General features: G+C 38.6%; 1 protein-coding gene across 1 annotated transcript in view; it reads left to right on the forward strand.

Annotated features, from left to right (window-relative positions):
- Nucleotides 1-18,802, forward strand: part of OGA (O-GlcNAcase) — a 42,223-nt gene that overhangs the window by 6,201 nt on the left and 17,220 nt on the right. Inside the window, exons 3-10 of the mRNA XM_007425941.3 lie at nt 1,989-2,086; nt 6,010-6,140; nt 7,264-7,435; nt 11,501-11,599; nt 11,757-12,041; nt 12,883-13,041; nt 17,080-17,690; nt 18,165-18,339. Coding sequence (XP_007426003.1) covers nt 1,989-2,086; nt 6,010-6,140; nt 7,264-7,435; nt 11,501-11,599; nt 11,757-12,041; nt 12,883-13,041; nt 17,080-17,690; nt 18,165-18,339 — 1,730 coding nt within the window. The remainder of the gene's footprint in view (nt 1-1,988; nt 2,087-6,009; nt 6,141-7,263; nt 7,436-11,500; nt 11,600-11,756; nt 12,042-12,882; nt 13,042-17,079; nt 17,691-18,164; nt 18,340-18,802) is intronic.

Here is an 18,802-nt window from a genome sequence, read left to right on the forward strand (position 1 = left end):
TATAAGTGGACCTCTCTTTAAGATTAATAAATCTATTATTTGTGGTTAAAAAAACATACAGGTATTTTTTTTTTTTTTCTTCCCTTAAATATTAGTAAGAGTAGGTTGCAGCATATGGAGTTAAGGCAATGTTGCTCCTTATGCTTCAGTATTGTATTTCACATTTACATTGGCTTGAACCTAATGGTTTGGGGAAAGTTGGGTAATTCTGTTGATACTAGGAACATGATTCTGAATGAAGTTCCACCCACAACATTGTTTTGACCCAGCCACTAGCATTATCAGTAGTAAGAACATTAATTTTACAAGGAGGGGACAGGAATATCTGATTGAGGAATAAATAAAGGAATTGCCTGACCCATCCCTCACTGATGTGATATACATTATTCATTTGATTGCCCCCACCCACAAATAAGCCAAACATGCTGCTATAGTAATATAGCTTGAACTGGTGAGAAGGATGTATTTTGCCTTTAATTGTTTTGATTGCGCTCATAAACATCCTTCTTGGGGATATTCTGCTGAAATAGAATCTGATTAAGCTATGTTTCTCCTTTTTGACAAATCCAAACACAAGCTTTAGCAAGATAAGGTGATCATAATGTAAGTATCAGTATGTTAAACTGGTTGTAGAAATGTCTGTTAGGGACAAAGTTCTCTCTTTGCAATGTTAGGTAAATAGGATGGCAATACTGCCAGACTTGGAATGGCTCAGTAATTTAAAGTGACTTCTATTGTCCAGAATGTTTTTATTCAGCTCCAATTCATAAATTGTCTATGTATCCTTGACTGCTATTAATCGTATTGTTCTAACTTCCAGATTAGTCTGTTTAATATACTGGGGGGGGGGTTCCTTTTGAAACTATAATTTTCATCCCATTTCACTGGTTGTTGGTTTTTAAAGCTCATAGTCTGGGACTTCATTATATCAGGAGATCTAACTAGAGCCTTCTTCCTAATTTTTCTAATGAGTATTTTTCAACATTATATTTACAGTAGTTGATGTAAGAACAGGATTTTTTCCTGCTGCAGCTGTGATACTATGAAACTTGCTTCCACAATATTTATTCAGCATCCTGGCCTTCAAAAGATTTGTGAAAAATTTATTTTTTCATTTTGCAAACTGATAATTTTTTTTGGCCTTTTATTATCTCGGTTTTTGTTATTATTGTTTTGTATAATATGTTTTATTGTATTTTACATCAGTACATTACATGAGAAACATACATAGCAGGCCGACACAACTCATAGAAGGGAAAGGGCCACATTGATACATTAAAAATAATCACGGGCCACAGAGGAATAGCTGATGCACCAATCAGCTGTTTGGCAGCTAGCAGTGTAGCAGCAGCGATGGAGCTGACAGTGTTGGTAAGATTTGGAGGCGTTCAGCAGTGTGCCTCTCGCATTGGTTGCAGTGAAAAACTAGATGGTGGCAGTGATGCTCAGTGGCAGTGGATTTGTTGAGTTTTCAAAAAACAGCATGTGTAGATCTACATTATATAGTAATAATATAATAGTATTATACTATTATACTAGTAGTATTATACTAGTATTATACTATTATATAATAGTATTATATAAATATTATTACAATTAATAGTGTACAATTTAGCATAGTTGATGAGCAGTTGCATTCTCAACTTTGTACTGCCGAATGTGGTTGATTCCAAATTGACTGAGTATTAGCTTTCAAACAAGTTTGATGTGTAATTGTGCCACTAGAAGCGGTACCATATCCCTGTGTCCTCTAAGTAAGGAAACTTAGGATTGTGCTCCTATGTTTCTACAATGTGAAAAGTGGAGGAAAGGGCCCATATGTAAAAAGAAAATGAAAATTACAGAACAATAAGGTCAGTGAATTGTTGTTTTGTCTATTTGGGCCTCCTATCTTTCTTAAAACAGTTGCCTATCTGGCTTTGTCATCCTTTTCTAGATTTGTACAAATATTCTCCTAATGACATTTTTATCTGCTTTTTACTTTGTAGACTTCAGAAATGGGGACTAAATACTTACTTATACGCTCCAAAAGATGACTACAAGCACCGTATGTTTTGGCGAGAAATGTACTCTGTAGAGGAAGCTGGTAATTAACCTCTTTGTGTTTTCAAAGTTCTTCAGTGAGAAGTGATAATGAAAGAACAATGTTGTGTTACAGTAAATGAACATTATTTACAGGTAGTCCTCAGCTTCTGATGGCAATTGGGACTGGAATTACCATTGCTAAGCAACGTGGTTGTAAAGTGCAATGTCATGTGACTGCACCACTTAGCAGTGGCAGTTCTAGAAGTCCCAGTTGCCATCATTAAGGGAGGACTGTGCAGCTTTTTAAGTGGGGACCTCCCGTGACCGCAACTTCCAACTTCCTGCTGGCTTCCCCATTAACTTTGCTTCTGGGAAGCCAACAGGGAATGTTAGAAATCGTGATCATGTGACCCTGAGGATGCTGCAATGGCCAGAGCTCTGAGGACCAGTCGTAAGTAACATTTGTTCAGCATTGTTGTAATTTTGAACAGTTGCTGAACAAATGGTCGTAAGTCGAGGACTACCTGTATTTCATTATTCATTCTCCCATCCCTTTGTTCAGTTATTATTCTGGCACTAGTCAGGCCTACTTGGGTTTTTGTATCATATACAAACAGACACACTTGTATAAGATGGCAGTTAGGATGGCGGCGAGAGAGGGAGCTCTCGGGCTGTCACTGTTTGCTGTTTGTGTCGTTTGTGTCCTAAGGATGCTGCTGGGGGTGCTTGTCTGGTACCGCTTGGGCTGGAGAGTGGTGGCATGGGTTGGACAAGTGGAGCTGGAGTGGAATGGAGTGAAGCAGAGCAGAGGACAGCCACGCCTGTTGGTTGCTGCACTTGCTGCTTTTCGGCATTGTTGCAGTGTTTTGTGGAGTTTTGGAATGCTTGGCTGGCCACATTTTTCGTGCTGCCCCTGTTTGGGGCGTGTATGCAATAAGGCTTCCATCATTCATGATTTAATCATTGATGGGAGGGCCGACTTGGCATGTATTACCAAGACCTGGCTGGGTCTGGAAGGGAGGGTAGCCCTTTCTGATGTGCTTAGTGGGGATATTGGGTGTGTGGCATCACCTGAAACTCTGGGGCAGGGATGAGGGTGTGGCGATTGTCATCCAGGAACCCCTTACGTCTTTCAGGAATGCTGCCCCACAGGTCCCCAGATGTGAGACCCTGTTCATTAAATTGGGCTCTAGGGATCAGTTGGGACAGTTGCTGTTGTACCAGCCTCCATGCTGCATAGCAACCTCCCTGCCTGAGCTCCTTGACTCCATCTTGGGGTAGTGGAGTTCCTCAGACTTATGATTCTGGGAGGCTTCAGTCTGCCTTCTCTGGGAGTGGGGTCTGAGGTGGCTTGGGAGTTCATGGCCACCATGACAGTCATGGGCCTATCCCAGGTCAACCAAAGCCCAACATGGGACAGTGATCACACTCTGGAGTTGATGTTCCTCTCAGAGTAGTGGCTGTATGATCTGAAATTGGGGGAGTTTTCGCTCCATTCTCTTTCTTTCGCTTCATTTTCTTTCCCCTTCCCTCTCTCAGTGGTGTGCTCCATTCACTGCTGAGCTAGTGGAGGGGGAAGAGGATGGAGTGAAAGAGCTTGTCATGGTCAGATCATGCCCTGATTTCCATGGGATTCTCTAGTACCACTATCCACTGCAGGGAGGCTGGACCCATTAGATTGGTCTGCCCCCCGCCCTTTGGAATGCTCACCCTGGAATGATCTGTAGGCAATCTCTCCTGTGCCTGATCCATTTTTTTCTTCTTCCCTCCACCCCCCCCACCAGAGCAGAGAGGTTGGAGAGGAAGGGATTACAAGAGAATAAGGCACACAATGAGGAATACACTGGGCTGTTTGCATAGTATGCTTGTGGCTCCCAGCCCTGAGCATGCTCAGGGCTGCTGGTGCCACTACATTCCTTTCAATGTGTATTCCCCATTGTGTGCCTGCTTACTCTCCTGTAATTTATTTATTTTATTTATTTGTTGGATTTCTCCCCCGCCCATCTCCCCCACAATAGGGGACTCTGGGCGACTTACAAAAAACATCTCTTCCTCTCCTATCTGTTCGCTTTGCAAGGAGGGGAAAAAGGGAAAAAGTCAGGTACAGGTCAACATGTACTGACTGTAGGGATGATCACATGACTGAGGGATGCCGCAAAGGTCATAAATGCAGGCATTGGTCATAAAGTTATTTTTTTCAGCACTGTTGTAACTTTGAGCGGTTGCTGAACAAGGTAGTTGGTAAGCAAAGCCTATCTGTAGTAGATAGCTGCAAACACTCCATCGGCTCACTAGTACAATGTCTTGGGAAAATAAAAATACTTGACAGTAGCAAAAGACAAAATCATGGTATCTTTCAGTGTTGCTGCTCTCTTTACATCAGTTGATCTTAATCTAGCTAATGAAGGGATCACAGTACTATTCCACACCCACCCAATCTAACAGAATACACAAAAATCAAAATACCCAAAATCATTGACTTATACCTCACCACGTATATTCAGTTCAGTGGTTAAATTTAAAAACAGATCAGAGGGACTTGGATTGGACCCCCTTCTCTCAAGATGTATAGCAGAAAGAGTAATGCAAGAGGTAGAAACTAGTTCTTCCATTAACACAATCAACCTACATCATAATCCAAAAAGAACAGATAGAAGACGCATATAGCCTAATCAATCACACATTTGATAGAATCGTTTTAATGAAGCAAATAACGAACTATATTTCCTAGATGTCCTCGTCAGCAAAGATTTTCTGATGATAATCTGGTTAAATTGATACTCAAGAGGAAATCTACAACATTTAGGTGGAGATTAATGAATCAATATTACAAAAAGAATTGGTAGTAAATGAATGTAAAAGAAGTTAAATGAATAGTTTGATAATAATTTAGACAAAGAGATTTAAAAATTGTTGGGATGCCAGCAAAGCAGTGATAAAAGATTATTTCATTCAATATAATTGTGAGCTTAAAAGGAAGCATCAAGAAAAAATTCAAACTATTTTAGATGAAATAAAGAGAAAAGAAGAAAGTTTACAAAAAGCATCAACAGATTCTGACATCTTGTATCAAATTAAGCTTTTACAACAGCAACTATCTATGTTAACTGTAAAAGAGAGAGAGACAAAATTGAAATATACAAAACAAAAATATTTTGAAAATTTTGCAAACCCTAACCCTTCTGTTAATACAATCAACCTACATCATAATCCAAAAAGAACAGACAGAAAGCACGTATAACCTAATGAACCACACATTTGATAGAATTGTTTTCCGAAAAGAAGCAAATAACAAACTATATTTCCTTGATGTCCTCGTCAGCAAAGAAAACAGCATACTTGAGACTAAAGTCTACAGGAAAGTTACCCATCCAAGTCAGATCCTCAACTGTAACAGTTACAACTTAACTGCACTGCACATTTAAAAAGTTGCATTAAAACCATATTAAGATGAGCTATAATATACTGCAGCATAGCAGAACTACAAAAAGCAGAATTAATTACTGCAAGACTTCCTTTAACACAACAGATACCCACACTACTACATCAGAAAGTGCATGTTCACCCAACTGAATATAACACAAACATCATAATCTACCAAAAGGATTGCACTCCCTTATATCAAATGTGTTTCGGTACCTACCAATAGACTCTTTCAGCCATCTGTAGTAACTAGTTCACAAACTAGTAAAGTCCATGCAAAGCATTATTTATATACCTCCCCAATCCAGACTCTGCATAATGTACACAAACATGATATAAACCCCAATTAATATGCTTCTTAATCCCTTTTAAAAATATATAAAAAATAAAACTAGTCACCTACAATTCATTATAATACATTTAACATGATGAATATAATGTATTTAAATCCATTATATGCTTTATATATGTGTATATATTCTCATAATGTATTTAATTTGATGAAATAGATTGACTTTCTTATGGTCAATTCTTGCTAAAATAATTGGTTTTTATTTTTAGAACAACTCATGACTCTGATTGCAGCAGCTCAAGAATATGAGATAGAATTTATTTATGCCATTTCCCCTGGACTTGATATTACTTTCTCAAACCCCAAAGAAGTATCTACATTGAAACGCAAGCTGGATCAGGTATTGACCATTTATCCATATTATGTAGTTTAAAATGTTAATGAGATCACCATTAAAATATAATAGTTATTATATAATTATAATTATTCATGGGCAACGTTGTTTGAGATACTGGGCACTATGTTGCTAACTTGTAATATGGATCATTGGTTGTAATCTAGGCTCATTGTTGCAACAATGGAAATCTGACATGAATCAAAGAATTAAAACAATTGTATTTATTTTTTATAGCTGACAGTTGAAATTTATTGTATGTGCTCATTAGATATTATGAAGGATTTTTCTGATTTTTTACTATGTGCCCAAGTTTTTCAGCACTATTTTTGTACTATGTGCTTACCTCAGGGTTTTTGTAAGGATAAAATTGAGGGAGGGAGTTTGTGCATTGCTTTAATCTTCAGGAAGAAAAAAAGCAGGATATAATAGTTGAAGAATGTTTGAGACATACAGTGATATAACAGTGTCATACACTGTCAAAATATGTGTTATGTGATTCCTGTATTTCTCTATAAATATATGTCAAAAGAGTTCTCTTTGAAAAATAAAAAAATATCCATGAGCTACTGAAGGAAGCTGTCAGCCTCACAGTCCAGTTGCTTTTGTAAAAATGCAGCATCAACATCATTTTGTGGCTTGGGTCTGGAGAATTTTGTAACTTACTCAAATTAGTTTTCAGCTTCATGCTATAATTGAGAAATAGCTGACAAAATTAATGAACTATTGTTATTGAATGTACACAAGTCCAGTATTGTTATTACTAAAAATGTTTCCATCTTTGATTTTATGGAAGAAGTAGAAACATTTGTTCAAACTTTTTTGTTGATTAGTAAGAACTGTACTTTATCAAACATAGAAGTTGCTTAAGCAGAAATAATGTGACATAGTATTAGGTGCCTTGTATGAAATGAGGTGAGATGTATATATTCTCATTTTTCTCCTTTGCTCCTCATCCCTTATTCCTCCTGTGTAAACCTGTGTACAATTGTAATGGGAAAAAAAGAGTATTTGGGGGAAGGGGTGAGTCTTTTTACCTAAAGGATAGAGTTAAAAATAAAATAAATTACCTATGGGATAGATTTGCTGATTCTTAATTCCAGAGCTCAGCCTTTTGTCTTTCTTTTAGGTTTCTCAGTTTGGTTGCAAATTTTTTGCATTGTTGTTTGATGACATTGATCACAACATGTGTGCAGCAGATAAAGAAGTGTTCAGCTCCTTTGCCCATGCTCAAGTTTCAATCACCAATGAAATCTATCAGTATCTAGGAGAACCAGAAACATTCCTCTTCTGCCCAACAGGTAAGCTACTAAGTCAAATTCTGAATTATTTAGGGAAGCCAACTCCCTTTTGAGGAGTGGGCATCAAGCAGAGCTCTTGCCTGAATTCTGACCAGTTTACATGTTTCCTGGTTGATAGTTATTCAGATTGGCCAACCTCTTGTTTCTTCATGGACAGATTCTGATGTGACAAGGGCAGCACCTTGACATGTTACTTGGAATTCATTATGACCTGTGGACTCCAAGAAAATGAATAGGGTACTCTCTGATGCATACTTAGCCACTTGTGGCTTGGATCCATGCCCTTCCTGGTTCCCTCAGGGGTTGAGATCCATGATGGGCTGGCTGCTAGGAGATTATTAGTGCCTCATTTCAAGAAGGATTTTATCTGCAGCCTTGAGAGGTACTTCATTAATTGGCCCTCCCCAGACCCAGCCATTCCTGCCCTATCTCTAATCTTGCTTTTGGGGGACACGTTATTGAGACTGTGGTCACTAGACAGCTATGGAGCACTCTAGGGAAAATAGAATATCTGGATCCTTTTCAGTCAGGGTGCAGGCTTGGCACCCTTGGTTGTTTTTGTGAATGATTTGTTGGTCCTTAGATGGAGATAGTATAGCCCTTCTTGTCAGGCCTACCCCAAGGAAATCCAGGAGACTATACAGAAATTATCCAGCAAGGTTTATTAGCTACAACCCATTTACAAGAATCTTCCCAGACTGAAGCCCAGTTCCCAGGCTCAGTCAGTTCACACCGATGGGATTTCTTAGGGAAGTGCCAATTTCCTCTGCTTATCTCTTCCTCGCTCCTCTGGAGATGAGAGCACATTCTTTACTCCCCTCCCACCATTCCAGTCCATCACACTTCTCATCCTTTTAGACCTTGCAGCAGCCTTTGATACTGTCAACCATGATTGTCTCTTGATGGGGTAGTGCTGTTCCTGAAGGAGGAGGTTGTGACTTGTTGGGGAGGGGGGTCCTCCTGGACTCAGTTGCTTCTGGATGGACAGTTGAAGGCCTGACATGGGACTTTGCCTAGCTCCAACTGGTATACCAGTTATGACCCTACCTGCAGCAAGAGGAGCTTGTAACAATAATTCATGCCATTGTCACCACTCACTTGAATTACTGCAGTGTTCTCTATTTGAGGCTGCTTCTGAAGGTTCAATTAGTGCATAACACAGCAGCCCAGGCATTAGTTGGCACTTGTCACCATGAAGGTCTTATACCTATGCTGGCCCTGCCCTGTCTTCCTATTAATTTTTGGGTACAATTCAGAGTGCTGGTTATTACCTATAAAGCCCTGTGTGACTTGGCACTGAAGTACTTACAGGACTGCCTCTTCCAATCGGAATTGACTTACCTGACCCATATGTCCTGAAAGGAACTACTGAAGATCCATCATTTCCAAAAGATACAAGGTGTATATGGAGGCTTGTAGGTGCTGCTTCACAGTAACAGCAGCTATTTTATGGAACAAACTCCTCTCAGAAACTAGGTTGGCCTCCACTATCCTGGCCTTCCAGAAGCTTTTGAAAACTAAGTTATTCTGGAGAGCCTCTGGTGAACATCCAGTTGATTTTTTATGATTTTATGGTTTTAGAACTTAATTTTTCTAGTTCCTACCACAGACATTTTAATTAAATGCTTTGTCGCTTGTTATAGTTGTGAATCTCTGAGAGTCTTGTGATTGCAATTAAATACAATATATAAATTAATAAAAATGGTATGGCCAGTTACCCTGTTTTATTTACCCCTTTAATCTCTTTCTGGAGTTATTTATGCTCTTGATAAATCAGTGCTTTATAAAATCACAGTTTTTGTCTCTTTGTCTTTGATTAATATTAGAAACATACAATATGTTATGAGATTGACCCCCTAACATTGAATCCCCAAACTGGGGGCAAAGATCTTTTCCCTACTCACTCCACTAACTATATTCACTAATTGACCTTTTGGAAGACATTGAAAACAGAATGTTTACAAAGAGCAGTTAATCTCCAATGCCATTGGAGTGGTTCCTATGGGAGGGCTTTTATTATAATTTTAATGGAAGGCTGGTTATCCACTGAAGATGGAGCAGACAACAAATGCATTAAGACTCCTGCATCTTGGAAGGTAGCCTGTCTTGACTCAGCTTTGTGTTCTGATAATGAGGAGAGGCTTTTCTTTCCTCTCAGCTTCATTTCAGTCAAAAGGTAGTAGACTTCACCCTCATTTGACAAAGATTGAGATCTAATTAGGAAATAACAACAAGGAGCAGAGGGTAGAGGGGAGCAGCTTTATCAGTCTCTAAAGTAGATGGTGATATTGCTTTTTGCTCTCTCCACTCCCAACCTGGCTGGCTCCTTTTCTTTACCCTTTTTGCTGTATTGAGTTGGTGTACATTTTCTGTCAGAGATCCTGTACAAAATCACTTTAGGTGGTAGAACAGCCACAAGGAGAGCCTTTTCAATAGTAGCATGATTGACAGGAGCCATCCAGTAGGTCATAGACTTACCTTTAACCTTAGCCACCCTCTGGAAGTTCCACAAATCTGTAGGCTGATATGAGCCATAGATGCAGTAGTATGTTGAAGCCTGAACATCATTAATTGCAGTAACCTATTCAGTATATACTATAGTCCCTTCTTAGAGGATAATAAATGATTGTATTATTGATCAAGATCCTGCTAAATACCGGCCTTCAGTAAGTAAGAAGGAAGGAAGCCAGCAGCTTCTTTTTGACCCAGAGAGTGGGCTACCAATCCTTTTCCTTTCAGAGGTAGTCAGAGATGCATTTGCTGGGGTAAATAGGATCAGCAGTACAGATATTTCAATGGTGACCTAGGCAAAGTGGTCAAACCAACAGAAATGATATCAAATTTACTCCAGGAATCATTAGGCGGATTGGCACCTAGAGCAATTTTGGGGCTATTGGAATAGCCTTGTAGAGAAAAGAGGGTGTTTGACTCAGTCAGTTAGAGATTTGTTCTAATGTTCAGACAGTCAGTTCTCAAATTCAAAGTGCTGGTTATTACCTTTAAAGCTCTACATTGCACAGGGCCATGTTATTTGTGGGACTGCCTTTCCATGAGGGTACCTGCCTGCCCCATCAGGTTAGATAGGATGGGCATGTTCTAGCTCCCTTCCCTTAAATCCAGTGGGACCTAGGAAGCATGACTTTTCCATAGCAGCCCCTGTCCTGTGAACTCCCTTCCCCCTGAGATCCAGCAGGCCCCCAACCTTTTAGCATTCTGGCAAGCTGTAAAAGGTTGGCTCCCCCCCCCACCCCCGGGGCATTGGATAAGGTGAGGTTGGAGCCTGAGGATTGTGTTGTTTGATGGATTGGAGATTGTTGGTTAGGTGTGAGGTTTTACATTTTTACTGTGTTGGGTTTTTTTATTGTTTTGAGCCACCCAGAGTTGTGTTGAGCTGTATTTCATAAGATGGTCTATATATGTAAGGGAGGGATGGAGGGAAGGACGGAAGGAAGTTGTACTGGATAGTTTTATTGGATTTGGAAAAAGCTAGAGAAGGTAAAAGTGACTGGAGATATATATAGATATATTGAAAATCCTTTTCAGCCTATAAAAAGCTAAAGAGAGCACAGCTGATGATAAAACATCTTTAACTATGCTGTATTGTGTAAGAATTCTCCAAGAATTCTGAGAATATAATCCTTGTGGACTCTCTTAGCATGCTAACATAATAGCTAGAAAGTCTAGCCTATTCCTGTAGTACAGTGTTTCTTAACCTTGGCCGCTTGAAGATGTGTGGACTTCAACTCCCAGAATTCCCCAGGCAGGCTGGCTGGGGAATTCTGGGAGTTGAAGTCCACACATCTTCAAGCGGCCAAGGTTGAGAAACACTGGTGTAGTAGGTCCTCAATCCATAAGGCAGTTTTATTTTGATGCATATTTTTCGTCTGTATATTATAAATGCTGCTTCAATAATTATGAGGAGATATTAAGATATAGATACATAGTTTATATAGCTGGTTTCCAAGACCTACAGTAATTCTATCGGCAAGGATATCTATCAGTGCCTGAAAGGGCTGTCTGTCTGTTTTGGGCTTTCAACCTAAAATTATTTTTTCTCTCTTCCAGAATATTGTGGCACTTTCTGTTATCCAAATGTTTCTCAGTCTCCTTATTTACGAACTGTAGGAGAAAAACTGCTACCTGCAATTGATGTACTATGGACAGGTGAGCATCAGAATTCCAGTCTAATTTGAGCAAGGATCACCATCTTAATTCAGCCTTTTTAAATGAAAGTTTTAGTGCAATTCTTAATTCTTTTAGATTATTCTTACTTTTGAATAATCTGTATGCACATTTCTGAATCCATCTATTTCCATTATAGGTCCCAAAGTGGTATCTAAAGAAATTTCAGTGGAGTCTATTGAAGAGGTTTCAAAAATAATTCGCAGAGCTCCTGTTATCTGGGACAACATTCACGCTAATGACTATGATCAGAAAAGACTGTTCCTTGGGCCGTATAAAGGCCGATCAACGGAACTCATCCCACGCTTAAAAGGGGTCCTGACCAATCCGAATTGTGAATTTGAAGCTAATTTTGTTGCAATTCACACTCTTGCAACTTGGTACAAATCCAACATGAATGGAGTGAGGAAAGATGTTGTGATGAGTGAGTTGATTGGATAATGCACACTGTCTTATGGAATAATGTTTATAGGAAGATTTACATCCAAATCAAATTGCTTTCCTTAGGAAATATGATGCATTATCTAACATGATAGCATATTGTCAATAGTCATCAGGGAGAATTTTGCAATACAGTTAATAATTAAAAGGATTGCTAACTTTGAAATACTGAAGGTTATGGTAAAGAGTGAAATACAAAGATCAGAAAGGGGAATCTGACCATCCAGGTAATGCTGAATTAAAATACGTAGCATCACCTGGCCATACTGGCTTGAAATTGTACATAACATCTGAAGTATAGTGGTTCCCCACAGCCAATATTAATGGAGCTTTCAAATGTTGACAGAAAAGAATAATGAAAGGAAAAAAAGCAAAAGAAAAGAATAGATTAAATGCTGTTGGTGATCATGATTACAGTTTAGATACTGGTTTCTTATTAGATCAATCATTTGACAAAGGTGCAGTTTAGAAAATTCTTAGGCTTCTAATGTCCAGCTGGGATTTCTAACCAAAGTGATCAAGAATTGATTTTTGTGCAAAACACCAAATTAATTGTGTGTGTTCTGGAATTATTAATTTGAAGCAAACCTCATCTCCTAGCTGCTTGTAGGACATCTTGCATGACCAGTTTTGATCATTTTAATGGCAAGGTCAGACTTCAGAATAATTTCTAGTTATGTTACTTCAATGCAGAATTATATTAATCTTCTTAAAATAGTGGGTGGTATTAACAATGATTAAAGCAGTTCTATTTAAACCCAAACATGGCAATTTTGATTCTTGCTTTCACTATTTAATATGCTGTTTCCTGTTCTTTTCTGCAGCTGACACTGAAGACAGTACAGTATCAATCCAGATTAAACTGGAAAATGAAGGAAGTGATGAAGATATTGAAACAGATGTTCTTTATAGCCCACAGATGGCTTTGAAGTTGTCATTAACAGAATGGCTGCAGGAATTTGCAGTACCCCATCAATATAGCAGTAAGAAAGATTTATAGTTTTGTTACAGCTTGAAGCATTGGATGGAATGAAGAATGTACTTCAAATGAACTATGATTTCCATGCTCTCGGGAAAAAAATGCTAAAGGAAATTCCTCTGCTGCTATTTTAGTTTCAAATGATAAATTATTTATTTTGGATTATGTTTATATCCTGTTTTCCCACTGGGAATCTTAAGGGAGCATACATGGAGATCTTTCACTTTATCTCATAACAACACGGTTAAGAAAGGTTTGATTGGGATATAGTGAATGATTTAAAGTCATCTAGTGAGTTACATGTTCAAGTGGGCACTTCACTCTTTGTCTCAAAATTATGTCTACCACTCCAGAGAAAAAAAAGTAACAAATACTAAATAGATGAACTAAAATATGTCCTCAAACTCCTTAGTACTTAGTCTTTCAACTAAAACCCAGATTAGAAATCCAAGTATTGTTATCTAGACTCAGATTTAAAGCCATATCATTTACATATGTATTATTGTAACCTGTTGCAGTTTGCAAAATACTTTGAGCTCAGAACACCAGCTTGGGGTGTGCTGTGTTGTGTGTGTTCTGTATTCTTAATTTTATCCAAACCTTAACTTTTCCAAGCCACTGAGACACAAAGATTTGATTTAAACAGGTTATGTCAATGCTGCCATGCCCCAGAACTAGTTGAAGGGAGTGTGGAGGCAAAGGAGATTCAGTTAAGCAGTTTTATTCTAAGAAAAAGACTTCTATCTATCTGGTACTTTTGTTTGATAGATTTATATCCTGCCTTCCCCTCAAAAGTTCAAGGCGGCTTATGTGAGGATCGTCCTTCATTTTATCCCCACAATAGCAGCTCTATGAGATAGGATGGGCTGGGAGATCTAGTGAGTTTCTGGGGCTCAAGGGAACTTGGGTGTTCCCAATCCTAGTTTGAAATTATAACCACATGTATACCACAATAACTTTCCTGATAACGGGTTTATGGGTTGTAATATAATGATCCTTTAGTCTTCTCTGTGTTGTGCTTTCTTTTTTGGGCAGGTAGCCAAATGCAAAAATAAGCAGTATGGTGTTTTTTTAGTTCACCTTTGTAGGCAGGGCTAAGTGCAGAAAGTAGGCACTGTGTAAGAATATGCATGAGGAAAAAGCTTCAAGCAAACAACCAGAGAAATGTAGTTCTGCTGTTACCATATTACTGAAGGTCATCATTGAAATGGTTACAGCTTCTTTGCTGGACCCAGTTCTGCAGCTGTTTATACAGGTGCTGGCTGCAAAAACTGCTCAGCTGTTTCTAACACTGTTGGTCTGGGAATTCTAAAAATGTTTACATTTTGTTTAAAAATATATCTTTGGTAAGGTTTCTGCAGAATTAGAGATAGAAACACTTGACTTTGCAGTCCAAGGACAAACAGTGAGGAAGTTTGTTTTGAGTTGCCCTTGTTTTCTATGGTAGAACCATGCAAAATATTTTGAATTTTATTTGAACTGGGGTTTTTTTTATTAATTTTTTATTAATTAAAAAAGGAAAGAAAAACATAAAAGTGCTTTAACATAAAAGTGAATATAGCAACAGCAAAAAGTACATCATAATAGTACACAGTTCCAATTCTTTATATGCTTATCTAATACAAATATTATTCAAGTACATATATATTTCTAATAGAATTATATGACTATCCTGTTTTGTTTTGTTTAACCCAGTGTATTTTGTATAAATTAGTCCCTTATTTCATTATACAGTGGAACCTCGGTTTATGAACTTAATTCGTTCTGTGACTCTGGTCGCACCCCGAATTGGTCGCAACCTGAAGGAAATTTCCCCATAAGGTTCAATGTAATTACTGTTAATCCGTTCTGGCGTGCAGGACAGGGAGGCGGCTATTGCTTGGAGGGAGAGTCCCCCTCCCTACGACCACATGTCGGGGTGGAAAATGGCCGCGGACCACGTGTCAGGGGCGGGAAAATGGCCGCTGACCACGTGTCAGGGGCGGAAAATGGCCACAGACCACATGTCAGGGGCGGAAAAACGGCCGCTGACCATGTGTCGGGCGGAAAATGGCCGTCGACTACGTGTCAGGGGCGGAAAAATGGCCGCCGATCACGTGTCAGGGGCGGAAAAATGGCCGCCGACCACGTGTCAGGGGCGGAAAAATGGCCGCGGACCATGTCACGGGAGGGAAAATGGCCGCGTATCCTGTTCATACCCCGAGGCGGAGTTTGCAAACCGAGGTAAATTTTTGCGGACAGAGCTGGTCGTAACCTGAAAAGTTCGTTTACAGAGGCGTTCGTAACCCGAGGTACCACTGTACTTGTCCATACAAAGTCTACGTCTATAGGCAATCCGCTCATAGATGGCAAGTGCAATCAGGTCTTCAATCCATTGACTAAATGGGGCCATACATTTATCTTTCCAGTGTTGCAATATCAGTATTTTGGCCATAGTAAGGGCACAGAGAATCCATTTACATTGTCCGGTTGTCAAATTCAACTATATACCTATATTCTATATTCTAGGTATATAGTTCAAAAGAATATTATCTTCTGAAAATTTAACTTTTGTTGCACAATCATATTTATATAGTCCAGTACTTTATCCCAAAACTTAATAAGTATAGGACATTGTAAGAACATATGTTTTAAAGAGGCATTGTCCTTATTATATCTCCAACAAAATGCTGTTTTTGACAATCCTTTTCTGTATAGACGTAATGGAGTCCTATAAATTCTAAATATTATTTTTTGTTATATAGCTCATAGTTTAAGATCCATTGACACTCTTGCTATAGAAATTAAGACACTCTCCCATTGTCTAGGCAATACAGAATACCTTTAGTATTTTCCAGAGATATTAGAGCTTTAGTGTATTTTGATCCTAATACTGTCCATCCGACCAAAGGTGTTATATATGTAGATTCCAAAGTTGCCCAAATCAGAAAATTAGCACCACTTGTTGGCTTCCAGTATTTAACACTTGTCACTAAATAAGCATGGTGCTATAGCTCCAGAGTTGGAAGACCGAATCCTCCCTCATTAATTGGTAATTGCATTTTCTGTAAAGGTATTCTCGGAATTGAAGAACCCCATAGAAATTTTCTAAACAAAGAATTTATTTTCTGAAAATATTTTCCAGATTTAAAAACTGGAATTCCTCTCAGAATATAAATGAATTTGGAAATAATACCCATTTTGAGAGTGTTCACCTTTCCCCAAAGGGTGAGGTTTAATGACTCCCGTCTATCGATATCTGAAGAAACCTCTCTCTATATTTTATTTATATTACATGTTGCTACCTGAGTTATATCCTTTGGTATAGACATGCCTAAATATTTAATAGATTCGATACAAATACGGAATTGATATTCCTCAAATGAATGGGCAACTGAACTTTATTTGAACAGTTTGAAGTGGGGCTGTCTCTTAACATGCAGTCTTCTCTAGGTGTGTCATTGTTGCTTGCTTTTCTGGCTTCTCGGGTCTGACTCTGTCATAGCAAGAATGAATAAAACATCAGATTTTCCTACCCTAGCCTGCTTGCTTGTCAGGCTGATTCTTTCTGAAGTCAGGCTATGCAGTCCTTGAACACCCCAAAAGACTATTGGAGGGAAGGTGCTGCAGACCCCTGTTCCACAAGCTCTTGCCACACATGACCTATGGGGAAGTCTAAATATATCCCCTCCCATTATATGCAGTAGAAGGGAAATGCTTTATTTAAGGCCAGGAAGAGGGTGAATAAAGAAGTACATTATTTCTTCCTATTTCTATGTTTCTGAGAAAGCTTGAGTGCTTTGATGTCAGAGGGCTCAGATTTTAAGTTACAATGTTCCAAAAGGATCATATTGCATTCTTACTTTTATATAAAGAGATAAGAAAATGTGCATGATATTGTGGAAATTGAATAACTGGGACATTTCAGGAAATCTCTATGACAAAATGAACACTACATACTGTATGCCTGTTTTTGTAGAGGTTAAATATATGAAGGAAAATATTTCTGTGAAATAGTTGAATAGTTAAGAATAAAAATTGCCCGTCTGCTTTGTGTTCACAGGTAGGCAAGTGGCCCACAGTGGAGCTAAAACAAGCGTTGTTGATGTACCTCTAATTGCACCATCCTCTTTAAATTCTACCACGGTGGTTACTACTGTTTATCAGGAGCCCATAATGAGTCAAGGAGCCACACTAAGCAGCGAGTCACAGACTCTGGTGAAGGAGGAGGAAGAGAAGAAGCAGTTAGATGAGGAGCCAATGGACATGGTGGTGGAAAAGCAAGAGGATGCTGACAAGAATATCAGCCAAATATTGACTGACATTGCTGAAGCAAAAATGTCAGAGGAGTTAAAACCAATGGATACTGATAAAGAGAGCATAGCTGAATCAAAATCTCCAGAGATGTCGATGCAGGATGACTGTGGTAGTGATATTGCACCAATGCAGACAGATGAGCAGATTAACAAGGAGCAGTTTGTGCCCGGTCCCCATGAGAAGCCATTATATGCTATTGAGCCAGTGACTCTAGAAGATCTACAGTTACTTGCAGATTTGTTCTATCTGCCCTATGAACATGGACCTAAAGGGGCTCAAATGTTGCGGGAATTCCAGTGGCTTAGAGCAAATAGCAGTGTTGTCAGTGTGAATTGTAAAGGAAAGGATTCTGAAAAAGTGAGTGACTCTTTTATTATCTTTTAGTATTGTGTATGACACAATAACAAAGAAAATATATCTGGCAACTTTAAAGAAAACTTCTGAGGTGAACTCGATGTATAAAGATTTAGGAAAATGTGCATGCAGACAGATGGATGTCCATTGCCTTGTCCTGTAATTCTCTTTCTCAACCTGATGTGCTCCAATACATTGAGCCTACAACTCCCAGAATTCCCAGCTATTATGTTCAATTCCAAACCAATATGTCCAGTTAGAAAAGCCTGTACGAGTTTGTCACACTTTGCATGAATTGCCATCTCCTTGGTTATCCCTAAACCTTGATTAACTGTTGATAGATATGGAAGAGTTAGATGAACATTGAATGAATCTTGAGGGAAAAATAGCAAAATGGATGGAATTAAGTATATATATTTAGTTACTTGATAAAAATGGAATGTAAATACTTGAATAAATTTTAAAATCTTTTGTTAGATTGAAGAATGGCGTGCTCGAGCAGCAAAGTTTGAAGAGATGTGTAGCTTGGTGATGGGAATGTTCACTCGTCTTTCCAACTGTGCCAACCGGACAATCCTTTATGATATGTACTCATATGTCTGGGACATCAAGAGCATCATGTCAATGGTGAAATCTTTTGTGCAATGGCTAGGTATGTTCTTTAGGAACCAATTATAGTGGCAACTAGCATATATGATTGTCTTCAATTAGCCCACGGGAAAAAGACAGTCTATTGAATATAATCTTGGGATCATTTTGAACTTAAATTCTTTTCCTAGTTCTATTCTTGTGCATTATTTATGATTTAATATAAAACTGGTAATAAAAGCACAAGGGAACATATATTGAATATCTCTTGATTTAGATTTTTTTTTTCTTGGGCTAATTAATCTAAAAGTTTATCTCTGAAATATGAGTGTTGACTCAGACTGAATGCACACTGGACTACATCATTTAGTATTTTCAAGCTTATAGCAAAATTGGAAATGACACTATGAAATGTGACCATACCTCAGCTATCTGCTGCTTGCTCTGTTTCAATAATGTTATTGCTGTCTTCAACAGAACAGTTGCAGATGTGACCTTTCACTGGGCTTGGCCAAGAGGGAGCCGAG

This window comes from Python bivittatus, unplaced genomic scaffold (genome assembly GCF_059951505.1).
Source record: "Python bivittatus isolate LINGU-HERP-01145 unplaced genomic scaffold, Pbiv_v1 ctg000980_np1212, whole genome shotgun sequence".
Lineage (NCBI taxonomy): Eukaryota > Metazoa > Chordata > Lepidosauria > Squamata > Pythonidae > Python > Python bivittatus.